At 46.5% G+C, this 18,545-nt stretch overlaps 1 protein-coding gene across 1 annotated transcript; it reads right to left on the bottom strand.

Annotated features, from left to right (window-relative positions):
• Positions 1–5,027: 5,027 nt before the first annotated feature.
• On the bottom strand, positions 5,028–15,720 carry LOC110318041. The gene is made up of 9 exons (XM_021192800.1): positions 15,636–15,720; positions 13,564–13,748; positions 12,021–12,307; positions 11,356–11,460; positions 9,415–9,555; positions 7,882–7,945; positions 7,458–7,518; positions 6,046–6,137; positions 5,028–5,156 (listed from the first exon to the last, which is right to left on the bottom strand). The coding sequence occupies exons 1-9, from the start codon at positions 15,718–15,720 to the stop codon at positions 5,028–5,030; spliced, it is 1,149 nt and encodes a 382-aa protein (XP_021048459.1).
• Positions 15,721–18,545: the final 2,825 nt, after the last annotated feature.

The raw sequence follows: 18,545 nt of genomic DNA, 5'->3' as shown, positions 1-18,545 counted from the left end.
CTCTCTGTCCTTTAGAGCACCTCTTATGTAACCACCTCACTCTTGGATACACACACACACACACACACACACACACACACACACACACAAAGCAGAAGATACAACCCCAAATGGCTTAAGCAACAAAAAGGGCCCTTGAAATGTCATGGATTCCAGGCACTCAAAGGAGATCTTCAGGACCATATTTACTCTGTGCCCGGGCTCTGATTTCTTCTGCACTGGCTTCAAGGTGACTTTAACAAGGGGAAAGCAGAGACAACCACCATGAACTTAGTTATCTCAGTAGTTAGACAACATTTCTTCCCTAGCATCCCTTTGAGCCTTCTAGAACTCATTCCCACCAGCCCTGCTAGGGTCAACCTAAAGTGTACATCCTATCCAGGGTGAGGAAAACACCTGAGGGTCATACGAAGATATTATTCCTGCAGAGAAAGCCGTGGCAGAGGGCAGAGCAGGGATAAAGAACAGAGCGCTTGGCTAGGGTAAACTAGCCAGGGTGTGGGTATTCCCATCCACTGCCTCCCTCTGTGTGTTGCCCATGGAAGACCCACTGAGGGCCTGTCAGCAGGACTGACTGCAGGAACCACACAGGCAGAGGAGTGGGTGTACCCAAAACAAGCATTTTGCTTTTGTACCATCACTCTCTCCCCACCTTGGAGCCTCTGCCCAAAGCTGTAGCATCCAGGAGGTTTGTATGGGTGGCCAAGGCTCGGCAGGGAAGTAGGATACTGGAGGGCTTAGCTTGAGTCCAAGGTGACCTTTATTGTTCCTGATTAGAGAGACACTTGAGACAATGTCTGCTACATTCTTAGCAGCAGTGACAAGGGGGAGGGGACTTGTTTTATATAACTTTCTGTTCACAGCATAACACCTTATTAATGTCTCGCAGGACACCATGATAGATCCAAATAAGCAAAGGCCGGTCAAGTGTGACCTGCAGGAAGAATGTGTGTCATGGCAGAGGGTTTCCCAGGATCCTCTCCTGCCAGATGCTTGGCTGCTGCAGGTCTTGCCCTCCACTTGAGCCTTCATGGCTGGTCTTTGGAGACTTTGAGGGCTACATCCAGGCTAGCTCCACTTGCCCCTTCTTCCTTGCACAGTTGTCTGGCTTTAGAAGTCTTCCTCAAGCCAGCATGGTGTCTCAGCTTGTTTATGAAGAGGGATCTGATAAGGTTGAGAAAACAAATGCCATTGTCTGCTTACCAAGAACCTAGACTTTGGCAGCTCTGTGAAGGGGGAGAGACCTGAGGGTGTGGTCCCTGGGCTGCCATGATGCTTTTTCCTCAGGACAGAGTCAGAAAACCAGAGAATGATAAAGTATCCCCACTTTTTACACCCAAACCAGTTAGGTACAGGTGGAGAAACTGAGGCCCAAGCAGCACGGGACATTCCACAAAGACACACAACCCTCACACCTCCTCCATCTTCTGTGTGGGACCATGGACCCTGCCAGGAAACTTGGTACAGTTGAGCGGGTTCAGAGTCCCAGGCACCCAGGCACCCAGGCACCCAGGCACCCACCTGGGATGGAAGGTGGCTTCCTGCTCCCTACCAGATTCCTGGCCTAGAACATGTGCCACACTTTCCACATGTGGCCTGTGGAAATGTGGCCTGTGGTCATGTATCCCAAAACAGAGTTCTCCATGCTAATGAGGTATCTGGAGGCCCTGAGGGTTTAGCCAGTAAGCTTCCTTTCCCAGACATTCCTCCCTGCAAAAGGTATTTAATCTCTGGTCCACCCTGAGAAGGTGGTATGCACCCATTTTCCATAATGAACAATCAATAAACAGTTTGGAACCAAGGACTGTCTCTTTCATCAAGAACCACCATGGGGAGCATGGAGAAGAACTTCGCCCGCAGAGCCACACTGCCTAAGCCTCCTACAGAAGACCCCTCTAAGCTAGGGACTTTCGAAAATTAGTGAAGCCAGAGTTCTCCTCCCCCTGGCCCTGGCCTCGTCGCAGGCCCATGGACCCCCCCACCCCAACTCTGTTCCCAACTCCCCCTGACCCAGTGGCATCTGGATATCCAGGAGTTTGGGAGATCCCAGCCCCAGGCTCTTCAGGCTCTTCAGCACTGCCCGTGTACCCTCAACCCTTTGTTTCAGACTCCATGAGGTTTCCAGCGGCGACTAGACACCTGGGAGCTTGGGAACCCAGCTTCAGCCTCCCACATCCTAGGCTGAGTTTTCCCACCTCCTGAGTAATGTATAGTATAAGTGCTTCACTTTAGCCCAGCACGGACAGCTACAGGAGCAGTGCAGGGTAAATGCAGTCTAGTGTCTCCACGTTTCACCTCCCCAGAAGCAGTTCAAGACAGTTAATCTCTCTGAGCCTCAGTGTCCTGATTTATCAACTAAGAATAGTAGCAGCTACATGCTGGGGGAGCTCTAAGAGCACTGAGTAAAATGACTCATGGCCAAAGCAAACCTGAGTCTGATGGAGCAATACTGTGTGGTTTTGATTTGGATATTTTTTCTGACAGCTAACCATCTTTCTCTAAATATATACTGTCCATTTACGCTTCGTTTTCCTCCGTATTAATCAAAATAAAAATCATTTAAACAGTAAGAGACTTGAGTTAAAGGAAAAAAATATCTAGGAACCAATTTTTAAAGAGTACTTTACCCTACTTAAAGACACATTGTCCCACATGTAACAGCAGTGTACAACAAAATCTGTAATACTGTCCCTTTATGATGCTGAATGAAACACATTAAAGTTCTCCAGTCAGAGTACACAAGGCTTATTATGCTGTCGGGTGGAGCCAACTGTCATTTCTAATGGAGAACATGTCTTCAGTCTTTGGCAGCATTGTTGAGTGACGTGGTAGGTGTGTGTGTTAGGGCCTCGCGCCTGGTAGGGTCTCTGGATCACTGCAGGCCATCGACCTCATCCTTCTCCTTCCCTTCCAACTGAGCAGGTGCTTCTGTCTCACTATCTGGCTGCCCATCAAACTAGAAATGGATTGACCTTATTGACAATCCCTGTCATTTGGGGTAGCTTCTATCAGTTCGCTAAACGGCACATGCCTCTCGATTTTTCTACTGTCCCACAGAACCACCCTACTCCATACCATTCAACTAACACCGTCTCCCTTCTTAGTCGGGTGCAGGTGTCTCCTTGGCATCCATATAGAGGCGCCAGGTCCACCCTGCTGTGTCTTCCCATCATGACGGACTCTCATTGGGAAGTTTAAACCAAAATAAGCCCTTTCTCCCTTGAGTTACGTGTGTGTGTGTGTGTGTGTGTGTGTGTGTGTGTGTGTGTGTGTGTATTTCCGAGACAGGGTTTTTCTGTATAACTCTGGCCATCCTGGATAGCCCAGGTCACCACTAGCCAGCTTGAGTTACATTTAGACATGCGTTATCTAGGTCTTCTACCTACCCCTAGGGAGACCCCATAGTGAACCTTTGAACAGAGAAAACAGCTTACGAGTGTGTTTCTCACGAAAAGAGGAGTGTCAAGTGCAGAGGCACAGCTAATTTTCAGGGTTAAGGGCTTTGTGTAGCATCTCCTCTGGCCGCCTGTTTAAAACATAGGGCCCACTTCTTAGCTGACACACCTTACTGGATTGCCATTTGTCTTGATGGATCCAGCATCAGCTTCCGATGATCCCAAGGGTTGTCAGGACTGTAAGTCCTGTCTACTATCTGCAATGGAAGGCCATTCACTGTCCTGTCCCTTCTCAAGAACATGCCTTTGATTGGTTCTTACAGGTGGGCCTACCTGGAGCAGCTCCATGCTAACACACAGATCTGTGGAGGCTTTCCTCTGGTCAGTTTCTGTGAGTGAAAGCCCAAGGTCTAGAGAAGGGGCTGGTAGGGGGTGGCTATGGGCAAACACTGGAGAAAAAGCCAAGGCCAGAGGAAACCAAGGTCAGAGAATTCCAGTGTCACTCAGTGTTGAGCATCTCTACATAGTCCTGCCTGGTCCTGTCAATATCCTACAGGAAATGGGGATGGGGGAATCACTGAGCATCTGCATCTCACAGCAAAGAGATTAGAAGACACTGGCCCTGATGAGGAAGACTTGTCATGGCTTGGGCTTTTCTGGAAACTCTTCTGGCATCTGATCATGTTCCCCTCTCCACCCAATACGCTTAGTTAAAAGCCTTCTTAACTGATGGGAAAACAAAGACCAGAGAGAGGGAGAACTGGACTCATAGAAGGGACACAGGAAGTTGGTGGCTGTGATTAACACTAATCATCAACATGACAGTCTAGAGCCACCTCTGGGTCTGTCAAGGAAGTAGTTTCTAAGCTGAGTTAATGGAGACCCACCCTGAATGTGTCACACATCATTCCATAGGCTATGATGCAGGATTTATTCAGGAGAAAGTAAGAGAAACACTAGCATTTGCCTACGCTTCCTGTTCACAGACAGAAAATGGCCCCATGCTCTTGCTGTCATGCCTTCCCTGACATAATGATTTGTACCCTCAAACCAAAATAAACTCTTCCTTCATTCCATTGCTTATTGTCAGGTCATAGCATTAAGAAAAGTAACTAAGACACTGGCAGAACTGGGATTTAAGCCTATAGCTAATTCTCAGCTCTGGGACGGCTGTTCTGTGGAGTAGGCTGTCCCAGGAACTCCAGCCTAGCACTTCCCACTATGGAAGAAACTTCTTCAGTAATCTCTCTATAACAAGAATCACTCTGTATCGGAAAGTGTCGGAGTGTCACTGTAATCATAATTGCTATGGAGTGAGCTATCTCAGTAACCTACCTGTAACATTGGTCAATGAGGTAGATATCCCACAGTCATAGAAACATTAATAACTGAAGTATAAAATAACTCAGCAACCCCTCTAAGGCACCAGCCACCTAGAACTGGACAACTCCAAGAATTTCTCTTTAGCAGCAATCAGTGAATTGTCCTAGAGACCCGCTTAGACATAACCCCTCTAGAATAGACTATCTCAGGAACCCCACTGTGATACTGTAGAGTTGACTTTCCAGGAGCCCAGCATCAGGAAGGTTTACCCAGGTATAGGTCCTGTGCCTCAGGGTTTCATATTCATTCTCAGTGCCCTTCCCAAAGGGCATTCGACACCGAAGAGAGGGGTAGGATTGTGGGATTCTGGGATGGATACATGAAGGAAAACTTACTTCTAACCAGCCAGTTGATGAAAGAAGCTGGGAAGCTTTTGTTCTGGAAAAACAAAACAAAACCAGAAAACTTACGGTAAGTGTATACCTACTGTGTGCCAGGCTCTGTGTCTGCTGCAAACCTGACACCAACTTTGCAAATGAGAATAACAGACATGGAAAGGAGACTTGGAGATGGGAATGGCTTTGCCCAGGTCAAACACTGAACTTTCACAACTGTTTCAAAACTCTGGACTTGAGACTCTGTCCTCAGATAGCTGAGGGCTGAGAGGCAGTGGACTGCTGACCCCAAGATCCCACTTTGTGGCAGAATCCAGGAACTGCCCCCAACTTCCCGGCCATCCCACAGCCTGGAAAGATTTAGAGTTGGGAGTATATAGCCAAGGCCACCAGGACCACTATCCCAGCACCCTGAAGGTTCCATGTATGAACCTTACAAGAAATAAACTTGACTGGGTATTTAAATCTTTTTTAAATCAAGGGCAAATCAGAAGAAGCCAACAGTTTTTTGAGTTCCTACCCTGATCCATGTACGCCAGGGACTTTCTTACCGTTAGTTCATATTCATGGTGCTAGACATCACCACATCAAGTACAGGGCCAGTGGGACATTGTAAAACTTGCCAGTTAAACCATGCTATCCCTTTGAACAGAAGGTAGCAACTCTAGGTATGCTCTGATACAGGAAAACACGGATACTAGGAGAGACAAGTGGTGGAAACTCTGTGTGGCTGTAAGAATCACCCCCACTTGACAGAGAAGAAAACTGGGGTTCATGAGTGAGGGCGTGGTGCTCAAGGCTGCATGGTCATTCAAAATCAAAGCTCGGGTTGGCTCTCTTGATAGTACAGATTGGGCACATTCCCAGCCAAGGAGACCTCATGTGGGGATGCATGGCTTCTCTGAGGAAGAGGAGGAATTGACACTTCATACCTTAAAGTCCATGGTATAAGTGCGTTCATACAGCATGGGCTGTGCGGTATCAAGCAAGTTGCCGCCCCCTGGCATCCCAAGTGAGGCGATATCTGATGGAGAGAAGGGGACATGTGGCAATGGAAAGGTCAAGGAAGATACAAATCATTCAACTGATGGAAACAGGGGTCCATAAAACTCACTCATCCATTCCTGTCACAAGCCGGCATGTCTAAAAGAGAGATCATTCCCTATCTGCTGAGTGTGTACTGAGGGCACAGAACACAGCCATCATCCAGAACGGGGTGCTGGGTGCTCAAACCCTGGCAACGGCAATCCACCCCTCCTACAGGCAGACATATCCATTCTCAGGGCCAGCAGCTTCCTTCCCTCCCTCTCCTTGTCCTTACCGTCACCCTTCCACTCCTCTTTCATCTGCCCTTTGTCCTTTCCCCCGTCTTATTTCCCTTCATTTAGCCAACTCAGTAGCTTATTTTTTCCATTCACTTGGTCACAGTCCATCTCGCCTCCCTTCATCTTCACACACATCTGCTGACAGACCCTACTTTCCATTCCTCACATATCCATCGATGATATATCACACATGTGCACTGCAACACCATTACTCTTTGTCCGTCAATCCTTCCTTGCATCTTTCCTCAAATTCTTTTATTTGTGTTTTTCCTTCCATTTCTATTTGTCTCTTTTATATCATTCCATTACTCCTTCTGCCTTCTACCACCCCACTCAACCTAAATATCTGTCACTCTTCTGCTATCTCCCCACCATTTTCTCTCATTCCACGTTTCTGCTTTCCCACCCACTCATGCCCACCATATCCCTTCTTTCCCTTTTCACGCCACACACCAGCATATTCTATTGGGGGGGGGGAGTTCTACACTGTACCCAGTCTGGACTACCAGATAAATTGTGGGGGGGGGGGCGCAAATGCAACCAAGTTCCCTCAAGGAGCTCTGGGCTACTGGGATAGATAATCTGGAAGTAGACATTTCCACACAATACAGTGGATGGTAGATGGGTGTGACCAAGGATATAGGAGTCCCGAGGAGGGGGCTCTGCTGAGAAAGAGCCCCAAAGGCTTTGAGATGGACTAACCATGGTGATTACACTGGAAGATGGAGTATTTCAGGCATAGAAAGCTGATGTGGGAAGTCCTGAAGAACTCAGTCATTGTGTCCCCATGCACTGTGGGGTATATGGGGTGGATTAGGTCACTTCACTAGAGGAGGATGAGAACACTGGGAAATCAGCTTTTGGAAAGACCTTGACGGCATACCCTGAGGTCTCCACTTGATCCCCCAGGAAACTGGAGATCTGAGATGTAACTCAGAAAGCTCTCCCTAGCAGCTGGGTAGGAGTATGTGTAGTTACTACTTTAGCAGTAGATACAAGCAGGCAACAGCTCTACTTACTTTGGAGAATGGCCAACTGTTGGTTGATGATGTAGAACCAGAATCGGACCACTGGGCACAACTGCAATACAGAGGATGGGTATTGCTAAGAGGGTACTTACATATATCTCACCAGTATATACATGCTGAATCCTTTGTAATCTAAGAAGATGGAGAAAGTCTATCATAAACATGTCACAATCTCCATCTTACACAGGCCCAAGCTGCCTGCTGCACCATTATCCCTCTACCACTGTCTTTTTCTCTGTCCCTTCTTCAGAAGCAGGAGCCTTGACAAAGGCCAGGAGAGTGACTGCATAGCTCAGTAGTAAAGGTCCCATTTGGCTGCCTTTGCTCACATGGACTGCTCCCCCATGCCACTGGATACAGCGCCCTCTCCACAGCTCATGTTCAGGGTCTGCCAGAGCCACATTGTCAGACTTACTATGTTGGGCAAGGAGATGTTCAAGGACCATTTCAACATTAATTCCATCATTTTGGAGATTAGACTGAGGAAAGGAAAGGGAAACGATCATTATCACTAAAGGCTTTGACATTCTCTGCTATACAATCTTAGTAGTGGTTAGGTCTCTGTTGTTAAATCAGTGCTTCTCAACCTATAGGCTGTGACTCCTTAGGAGGTTGAATGACCCTTTCACAGGGGTCATATATCCGATATCATGCATGTAATATATTTCCATTACAATTCATAAGAATAGCAAAATTATAGTTCTGAAGTACCAATGAAAATAATTCTATGTGTGTGGGTCACCTCAACATGGTCACTGTATTGGGAGAGTTGAGAACCACTGTGTTAAATTAAGCAAGTATGCATTTTCAGACCTCCCCAGTGAATCTAGCTTAGACCTCTCAGGTAGACCACTAATGTATTTTTGATATGCCTTTTATCTACTCTTTTTTAATCCATTGCTGAATCTATCCATGCCCATCCATCTATCCATCTGTGTGCACTCACATACCTTCTATCTGTATTGGCTAGTTTTGTGTCACCTTGACACAGCTGGAGTTATCACAGAGAAAGGAGCTTCAGTTGGGGAAATGCCTCCATCAGATCCAGTTTCGGGGCATTTTCTTAATTAGTGATCAAGGGGGGAAGGGCCCCTCGTGGGTGGGACCATCCCTGGACTGGTAGTCTTGGGTTCTATAAGAGAGCAGGCTGAGCAAGCCAGGGGAGGCAAACCAGTAAAGAACATCCCTCTGTGGCTTCTGCATCAGCTCCTGCTTTCTAACCTACTTGAGTTCCTGTCCTGCATCCTTTGGTGATCAACAGCAGTATGGAAATATAAGCCGAATAAACCCTTTCCTCCCCANCTTGCTTCTTGGTCATGATGTTTATGCAAGAATAGAAACCCTGACTAAGACACTATCCATCCATCCATCCATCCATCCATCCATCCATCCATCCATCCATGCATGAATGTATGTACTCACATACCTTTCATCCATCCATTCACTTCTCATCCAATCAGCTTTCCATTCATTCTCCTTCATTTTCACTCACATATCTTGCATGGTCTTGTTTCCAGTGTGTCTCCAGGAACAACAGTGTCTTTTGGTTCAATGTGTGCTGGATTAATTATGATAAATATGAGGCAACTTCTGCCCTTAAGAGCTCACACAGACACCTCAGGAGACGGCAGCCCAGCAGGAAAAGCGATGTGGCAGAGTTCCTACCCAGCATCTATCCATGAGAGCTTGGAAACAGGAGCACCCAAAATTCTCAACAGGTAGGTACTGCCAGGGAGGTCTGTACTTCTGGCCCAAAGGTGTTCCCTTCTGCTTGAGATTTCAAGCTCCTTGAGACAGGAGCTTGACTAGAAGCAGGGCATTAAAACACTAGTGGCATAGTTTGCTGGCATCTTGGTCAGATTCCATGGAGCCGGATAACTACTTCGTGAATAGCACCATCCCTTGCCATGCCCTATCTGGTGCCCAGCTCTCCTGAGTTTATACCTACCCTGAATGCACTTGGATCCCAGTGAATACTGCCCGGCAGCTCTTTACAGAAAAGGACATTTGACCAAGCTCCATCTGTTGCAATTGCAAGGGGATCTCGATGTCCACATCCACTGTGGAGCCATTAAGAAATGAGAGTATCCTGGTTGCATGAGAGAGGGCTGTTAGAAGCTGAATGCATGTCTGGGAATAATAATCAAAAAGGTTTCACTGGAACTTGCAAACAGGTATGGGCATTTATGGGTGAGAGGTAACTGATACACATACTTCTTTAAAAAAAGGATTCCTGACGACCTATATACACTTTTCATTTGAGATATATATGCATACTTACAACCACACATGGAGAGAGAGAGAGAGAGAGAGAGAGAGAGAGAGAGAGAGAGAGAGAGAGAGAGAGAGAGAATATATATTAATGGTGTGTATGTGGGGGAGAGAAAGAGATGGTATGTATGTGGTGGTGTATACATGTGCTGTGTGTGTGATCTTGTGTAATTGTGAGTGTGTGGTGGTGTTTAGATGATGATGATGGTGTGTATGAGAAATGGTACATGCGTGACGGCATGTGTGTGTGGTTGTATTGTGAAGTGTGTAATTGTGTGTGTGTGTTTGTGTGTGTGTGTGTGTGTGTGTGTGTTATGGTAATGGTGTATCTATTTGGCTAGGCCGACGAATGAGCTTCAGGGATGCACCTCTCTGTGTCCTTACCAGTACTGGGGGTGACAGGCACAGATCATGAACCAGGTCTGAGTTCATGTCCTCAAGCTTGCGCCACATATACTTTTCCAACTGAGCTCTCTCCCCATCTTCATGTGTAATCTGACTGAACTTCTCGGAGCTTCTATCAACTGTTTGGTAAGATGGACGCAAGAGTGATCCCTCCCTTAGAAGCCTACAGTGTGGATTGAGAAGAACGCTCAAAGAAACTGCTGCCCAGAGCCTGGAAGTACTCAAGAATGTTAGAAATATTTTATCACCATCACCAGGTTTCTGTAAGATAATTTGCCAATGTTTATCAAAGGCTATAAGTTATAGGGTGATGATATAGTGTGGGAATTGAATGCCTGCCTGGTACAACTGAAGTCCTGAGTTCAACACTCATCACAATAAGTAAATAAGTAAGTAAGTAAGTAAGTAAGTAAGTAATAAGCTATAAATTGTGCTCGTGAGACTTTCTATAATAAGAGAATTAACAGATTTATTATTTGTACCAATCACAGAGCTATTTAAAAGAGCAACCTGGTGAACAATCCTGGTGTCTGTCCACAGGATAGCTCACAGTACCGTGGTATATATGTGGCAGGGAGCACTTACTGCTCTACAGAATGGTTGTGGGGAAAGATCTGCAAAAAAGCCAACATAGAGCTTAACAGCCAATGTCCCTCAGTTGTAAGACTGGAGGAGATTTTCGTTTGTGTTTTAATTTCCTCTCCACATTTGTTTCAACACAACTTCAGACTCTGGCAGAAGAGCAAAAAGGTTGATTTCCATTCCTGCTCTGCCATCACTGCCAGCCTAAGAAACTGTATCAAGATCTTGGGAAGATGCTAGCATGTCTGGTGAAGGAAAGAAAACCACCCACTACCAATAGAACCACGTGCTCTCCCTAGGAATTCCCTCCTCTCCCTTCTCCCACTGCAGTTAGATACTTGCATCACTGTGGCCAAATGCCCAACAGAACCAGCTTAAGGCAGAAAGTGTTTCAGAGACACCGCAGTTCATCTGCTGGGGAAGGCAGATCAATGGGATCACATGGTGAGATGTACCTGCTCATGTCATGGCAGAGTAGGAAACTGAGGCATCTGGAGCTCAAGGACATATGTCAGCCAGGCAGGCTCTACCACTTAAAGGCCCCAAGCATCCCAAAATAATGGCAGAGCTCAATGCATGAGCCTACAGAGGACAGTTCAAATTCAGACCATAACATGCCCATTTTGCTCACCCTGGGAAATTGATAGTCAACTTGGTCTGAAATTTAATTTCGAGATCAGATGAGGCAAAGACCTTCCATGACAGCTGGACAATGTCGAAGCGGGTGACATTGAGCCTGCACAAGAAGAATGAGGTGAAGTACAAAAGCCAATTTCCAGGTCTCCTCAGACCCCGACTCAGGCTGCAGTGGCTTCCCTTCCCTCCATCCCATGCCTGTCCCTTCTGTCCTTGCTGCTTATTCTGAGTCCCATTTCTATAAATCCAAAATCCGGAATGCATCAGACAGTAACTGATTTTTGTATTTGATTACAATGATAAGAGAAAACACAAATGCCATACTGAAAACCTCAGCTGACAACTGTGGGATCAGCTTGGAACGAAGGGTTCTTTTACTCACTGGGGGATGGATACTAAGGGATAAGTGGTCAGAGCATCTGTGATATGCTTTCCTGGTGTGACTTATCATATAGCAGGGCTCAGACAAACCTTCACAAACACAAAGGATAGACTGTGTTAGAGAAACACTAGGCAGTGACTGACTTTAGAAGAGGAGGTGATGACCTCTTTCTAAACTTTCTAAAGAACAAGTCAGACCGATGTCTTTCAGGTACCTGGAACCTTCTCTGATCAATGCTTTAGGGAATTGTCTCGACGCTAATAGAAAGTCAAACTCACCGGCTGTCGAGTTCCCCAGAATTCATGGTCTTCAAAACATCATTCATGCCAGAGAGACTCCCATGACCACAAAGGCCACCCAGGGAGCCTTTGCAGACCAGGCCTTCGGCCGCATTGGTCCCTGCTGCATCCAGGAGATCATTGTTGATACCAAATGATATTCTGCCACCCAGGAGTAGCATTTGTAGTTTTTCCCTGTCAGTGACTAGATTCTGGTTGTTGAGAATAAGAGTACTCAACAGTCCTTCCTGGGCCAGCATGTCTTGGTTGAGGACAGGTGGTGACAACTATTGGTTAAGGAGGTTGCTTAGCTCTCTTTAGAGTGCCTTCATATTAACTGTGATGAACTAATAGAACCTAGCCCCCATCATCCACTGGAGTTCCCATGTGGACAGGACATTCAGGTAGTACTTCCTCAGTGAGACCAGGGTGGTCAGAGAGATACCAAGTCTTGATCCAAGATGCTAGGTTGCAGCCATCTCCAGACAAAGCTCATAAGAGAGCACTCTGGACCTCAGAGCTCCTATACATTCAGTCTCCTCCCACAGCTGGGCCTTGTCCATACCCCCTGATATCTAGACCAAAGACAATCATGAATTATAGCTTCATTTTTAACAATGCTTTCTAGACACTGGCACCTAGACAAGCAAGGCTAGGTCATGTACCATGAAGCTTACAAACTCCACCCCTGGAAATCTGTAAGGCAGAAAACACTCTTGTCTTATGGGTGTGAAAGGAATGGCCCTTTCTCCCTTCAAGACTCCATTATAGCTTCTTATGGCCAAAACGATCAACTCTCTTCAACATGTTCTCCCACATCAGGGCCTTTTCATGGCTGCCTATGGTGACGAGCCTGTAACTCTCCTTATAAAACTCATTCAAAGGTAGATTCCTGGCAGTGCCTTTTAATGAACCTGATTTAATTTCTAACATAAGGATGACCTTGCCTCAGACTTGATATAACCATTATGTAACCTACAGTCAGAGGAATCAGAGATAAAAGATACCTTAAACCTAAACTAATCATAACTGTGGAGTGGTCATTAGTCTAAATTGGTCATGGCCATTGGATGAGCTAAAGCTAGGTTCCGGGGACTAAGCCCCCGGATAACTCAGCTTCAAACTGACTATCCATTGACTTTCCTTCAAAACCATTACATGACCTAAAGCCACAGTGGACATGTATTGATCTTGATCAAACTTCCAGAAGATTGACCTAGCACCACCTTGACCATAGCAACCAGAATGACCTATTATCCATCCAACCATTTGTTAAAACTGTTCATATTGATCCACATCACCAGATGACCCAGTTCAAAGCTGATTGTTGGTTGACCTTGCTTCAGATCGACCTGGGCTACCAGGTGACACAGCCCTTTACTGACCAGAGCCACCACCTCAGACCTGGAAGCATGCCAGAAATATAAAGCTCACAACACCCACCAGCAAGAAGCTAGACTCTCTTGAGCACCTGTGGTGGCCTGTGGTGGCCACCCATGGCGGCCAGGACTGTTGATACTCTTTTGACCCAGCTGAAGGATACTTTGCTGGTAATGTCACTTGTGTCCAAGCCTCTTGGGATGTTCATCTCAGGTTGACCAAGCTCACCCGCAATGTCCGGAGTGATCTCAGGGACCTTGACAGATGAAGCACCTCCCAGGTTAATGGATTCACCTCCATCATCAGTCAGCAATCCTGTACCCAATCCTGTATCACCACTTTGGATGCCTGCTAAGACAAAGACATCTGGGTGAGTCCTGGGGCACAAGCTCCCATAGGGGACAGAAAAATAGGTGTTCCATGCAGGGCTATCAGTGGCCAAACCCTGGGTCCAGGTTCCTTGCAAAAGAAAAACCAAAGTTCAAGCTTGCACATGAGCCCAGGAGGCAATGAAAGGTCAGATACATGTAAAACCCACTGGGTCATTTATGATGGAATAGAGGTGAACAAATGGGCAGTGGTACTCTGACAAACAGAATGAAGCTTCAAAGAGGGAGCAACTGCCTTGGCTGTTCGTAGCTTCCCAGATCTTAATTTACACACATACACATACACCTACACACACACATACACACACATGCACATACACACACACACATACACATGGACACACACATACACACACACACATATACATGCACATACACACACACATACATGCACATACACGTACATACACACATGCACACACAGACACATACACACATACACACACATGCACACACACATACACACACACACACACACACACACACACACACACACTTTATTTACTCTTTTACTTCAGTGCTGGTGATGAAGCCCAGGACTCTGTAAAAGCTAGGCAACTACTCTTTTCTAGTACCAAGCTACATCCCCTTCTATTTCTAGACCTTGGCTTTCACACCTGAAAGGGGACTTCTCAACTTTGAGACACAGAGGGTAACTCTTCCTCCCCTTTATCAGTATTTTCCTTTTGACAGAAGAAGTCTCTGTTCCTGATATCAAAATTACACCTAAGGCAAAAATCTGTCCCGGGAATGTGACTTCGAATGAAGACTTTTCAGAGATGCGTGTGGACCAGGCTGTAGACCGGGAGGGTAGGAGTTATCTGCAAAGGGTTGGCCATCACACTGGAAGCTGTACACTCCCCGAGCAGACACTTAAGCTCTTACCCGTGTTCTTAGGCACTATGAGACTGCTTCTGCTAGAAAGCACAGAGGCCTCACTGAGACCACAGGATAGAAACCTGGCATCGAGGCTTTGACTTCAGACTCCTGCTTGCTGCCTCCTGGACATGTCAATCATCCATCCACCTAACTTAGCTCTTTCCGCTGCAAGGTTAAAAGCTCAAGGATTGGCCATTGCTCTAAACTTGCAGACATCTTGGATTCCAGGAAGAGCAAGCCTCAGAAGACAGACCCCTTGCAGATGAGGACAGCTGTCTATGAGTCGGGGCACACCCCACAGCAGAAGTGATATCTTGTGAGAACCAGGTGAATCTCCTCAAATGATGGCACCAAAACAACTTCAGAGCCTGCTTTGGAACCACGATAGAGAACCAAGTAGACCACACCTTGACTCTGAGTCCTCATCAAGCAGACTTCTTGCCCCTCATCCCAGGTCTTGCTCTATTGAACTGAAAATTCCAGAGTCCTAAAGATCAGCTTGGGGGCACCAGTTTCTCCTTGAAATTTTTTCAGTTAAATCTCTTCTCTCTGTTTTGCTCACCATTGTTTTCGACTTTAATTGGCACATTGTGGCAGGGGGCTGAGCCTGCAATACTGGGACTGCCAGAGCTCAGGTTTTTGCTCTTTAGGGCAAACCTTCATGAGATTGGGACCATTAGAACTGAAGGCTAGAAAGACCTATGGGGGGGGGGAGAAGTGGGTGTTAAATGGAAGTTTATGTTGAGATGATCCATAATGGGAAGAAAGTAGTTTACTAGATCTAGATGTCAAGATGTGCTCCCCAGAAGGGACAAGGTGTCTCTGGGGGAGGGTACAGTGCCTCCAAAGGCACCCTGGGATACTGGCAAATCTGCATTATTCTGGTGGTCAGATACACTAGAGGTGTCAGTTTGTCTCTTTTGGGGTTTCCTTAGATAGAATTCCCAAGAAAGATGGAATAGCTCACCTGATTTCTGAATGGAATCTTCCAACAAAGCATGGCTTCTGCTAAGCAGGCAGCCAACAGACAGGAAGAGCCACAAGAGTCTCATGTTCACTGCAAACACCTGTGGAGACAACGGTTGGTGGATGGAGTAACAGTAACCCGTGACCCCAGAGTCCTGGGGTCTTACGCAGAACTCACAATCATTCTCTACGTGGTTTATCCAAGCCTCAGTTTCCCCATCTGTAGAAGCAGACACTTCTTACTTTCTTCATTGGGAAGATTCTGGCATTGGATGTGGTGGTGGGGGAGCCCTCTAGGCAGTGAGCGCCTCTGCTTAAGAAGTTAAAGCTGGGAGGTTATGGGGGTTTTCCTTCAAGTTTGTTGTATGACAGTTAATGTGGTAAATCCTTTTAAAACAGAATTCATGGAAGAAATAAAGTATGGGGATGTAAAATGAGTTGCCCAAGACCACACAGCTAGTGACAGAGAAAAATCCAAAGCCAGGCAAGCTGGGCCCAGACCCCAACTGTGTTATAACAGAGGAGCTGGCAGAAGTGATTGGTCACAGAAGGTACCCTATGCTGAGGGCCTAGCTCATATGCTAAGTGCCTTTTACTCACTACTTAGCAGAATTAAATCCTTCTAACAACCCTAAGATGAAATGGAAACAAAACGAGCCAGCAAGGTCCCTCAGTGGCTAATGGTAGGTAGAACTAGAACACAAAGACGTTACTGTGTGAATTCACTCTTAGCTATTTGGGCCAGAGGGTGAGGGATGCTGGGGTAGGTTTCCAGAGCTTTTCAGAGATAGTCACAAGGTAGCCTTCTTCTCCTATGTGTGTACTTACAGCATCTCTGCTGCTCCTCCCACCAAGAGGTGGGGGCTGTGTTTCCTACCCCTAAATCTAGGTGGGTGAGGGTTGGTGATCACCCCAAAGAATGGAGCACACATAAGGGACTCTGTGACCCAGTGGCTATGCTATCAAAAGGACATGGCTTCTGTTCTATCTTCTGTTCTACCTTTTCTTTTCCCTCTCCCTCCCTGCTTGCCTTTCAAGTTCCATATAGTGAGGAAAGTGCCTTAGCCATGCTGGGATTAAATGTTCGTGTACCTTAAAAGATGTCAAGCAACCCTCATAAAAGAGGAGAGCATTAGGGCAAGGCTTAATGCAGTGGTTCAAGGGTATAGCCCTTCTGTTGCTGGATGGAGAATGGAGCTGCTCTTAAGCATCCCTTTCAGGAGAGCCAGGGCGTTACATGCTAATGCAAAATGGAGTTGCCTGTCAAAGCGCCATGTTCTTCTGACAAGGCTGGTTTGACCACTCCTGTGTCTGAAGCCTCTGAAGTAAGGTCTAGCTTATAGCACTGAGAACCAGAGGAAGGATGGAGGCTCTGAGATTTAATATGCTGGCAACTTGTTCAAAAATTTTAAAAATCAGTTAAATATACTTTGCAATCACATGTGTCTTACATGCATCTCTCCTGGGATTGCCAGCTTGAGAATTAAGCCTAGGCTGTGAGGGACTGAGCCAAATGGAGGAGAAGGTAGCCTCCGTGGGCCTGAAGGCTGAGGAAAGGGCAAGGGGAGGAGGAAGAGGATGGGCACAGAAGAGTGGGGTTAAGTGTGCATCTGATACTAGCCTGAAGGTCCTGAACCTGTAGCCTCAGGCAGGATGATGGCAAATGGGGGAAGATGGGATGTGGAGCCCCTAGGGCCCGAAATGCCAAGAAGGTTAATGTGTGAGGACACAACAAACAGCCATTACCCTTTCTCACAGTCTAGTGAGGGGGTACATCAGAGAAAGACCACAGCAAGGAGGACATATTTGGTGCCATGATGTCCCCTGTAACAGGCACTTAGAAACAACTATGACTAAAAAGCCTTCATCACTCGCTTGGGCCCATGACTTACTTTGGATTTAAGAGGAAAGGCTCAGGGAATTGTCTACCTGCCAACTGAGAGCAATTATCCATAATGATAAGGTTATGCCCTGGAGCAAAATTTATCTTATGAGAGCCAGCCAGATTACTTCAAGTGTTGGCAGGGTTAAAGACTTTGACCAGGTCACCTGTCAGAATCAGAGCTGAGACAATGACCAACCAGACCACACCTTGACCAGGACTTCCCAATTGCTCATACCTTTTGCCTCATGCCCCATGTCCTAGTTAGCGTTAACTTGACTCAATCTAAAGTGATCTGGGGGAAAATTCTCAATTGAGTAATTGTCTTTACCAGATTAGCCTGTAGACATAGCTATGGGGAAGTTGTCTTGATTATCAACTGATGCATGAGGCCCGGTCCACTCTGGGTGGCACCATACCTAGTCATGTGGTCCTAGACTATACAGAGGTTAATGATTGTGACAGCAAGCAATGTTTTTCCATGGGTTCTGCTTTGAGTTCCTGCTTAAGTTCCTGCCTGGACTTCCACCGATGATGTAGTGTGAGCTGTCGTTGTAAGCCAGATCAATCCTCTCAAGTTGCTTTCGATCACAATGTTTTTAGCATAGCAAAAAGATAAAAATAAATAAACAAATAAAACTAGACCACCTCAGTTCTTCCTCTACTTAAACCTAAAGCTGACATCATCACACCAAAGATGACTTGGAAGTCCCTGCCCCCCTTTATCTGTTCTTCCCAGTGAGCACGCAATGGTTACATCTCTCCTGCTTTTCACCAGTCCTTATGTCTTTACTTGGTGTACACATGACCAAGCCCAGCCCCTATGGCTTCTGTACCCCAAGATTTTTTTTCTTGAAACTGTGGTTACAAACTCTGGTGAGCCAAATCAGGAGAAAGGACATCTTGGGGACTTCTACCAGCCCCACGTTGACCCCTAGTGGGAAGACTTCTTAGACATTCACATCCTCACTCCTCTGTTTGAACTGCAATCTCACTTCAGGGCCCTAAACCCAAACTGGCTGCACCATA

The sequence above is a fragment of the Mus pahari genome, chromosome 3, assembly GCF_900095145.1.
Source record: "Mus pahari chromosome 3, PAHARI_EIJ_v1.1, whole genome shotgun sequence".
NCBI classification, from domain to species: Eukaryota; Metazoa; Chordata; class Mammalia; order Rodentia; family Muridae; genus Mus; species Mus pahari.
This window is presented reverse-complemented; position numbering and strand designations above follow the sequence as displayed.

Bases quoted from the DNA above. Each gene is read 5' to 3' on its own strand.
- LOC110318041 (XM_021192800.1), bottom strand. From the start codon at position 15,720: ATGAGACTCTTGTGGCTCTTCCTGTCTGTTGGCTGCCTGCTTAGCAGA. The intron at 11,461-12,020 runs GTGAGTTTGACT...CTTCTTGTGCAG, and splicing joins TCTGGGGAACTCGACAGCCG to GCTCAATGTCACCCGCTTCG. The intron at 6,138-7,457 runs GTAAGTAGAGCT...TCTCTCCATCAG, and splicing joins ACAGTTGGCCATTCTCCAAA to ATATCGCCTCACTTGGGATG.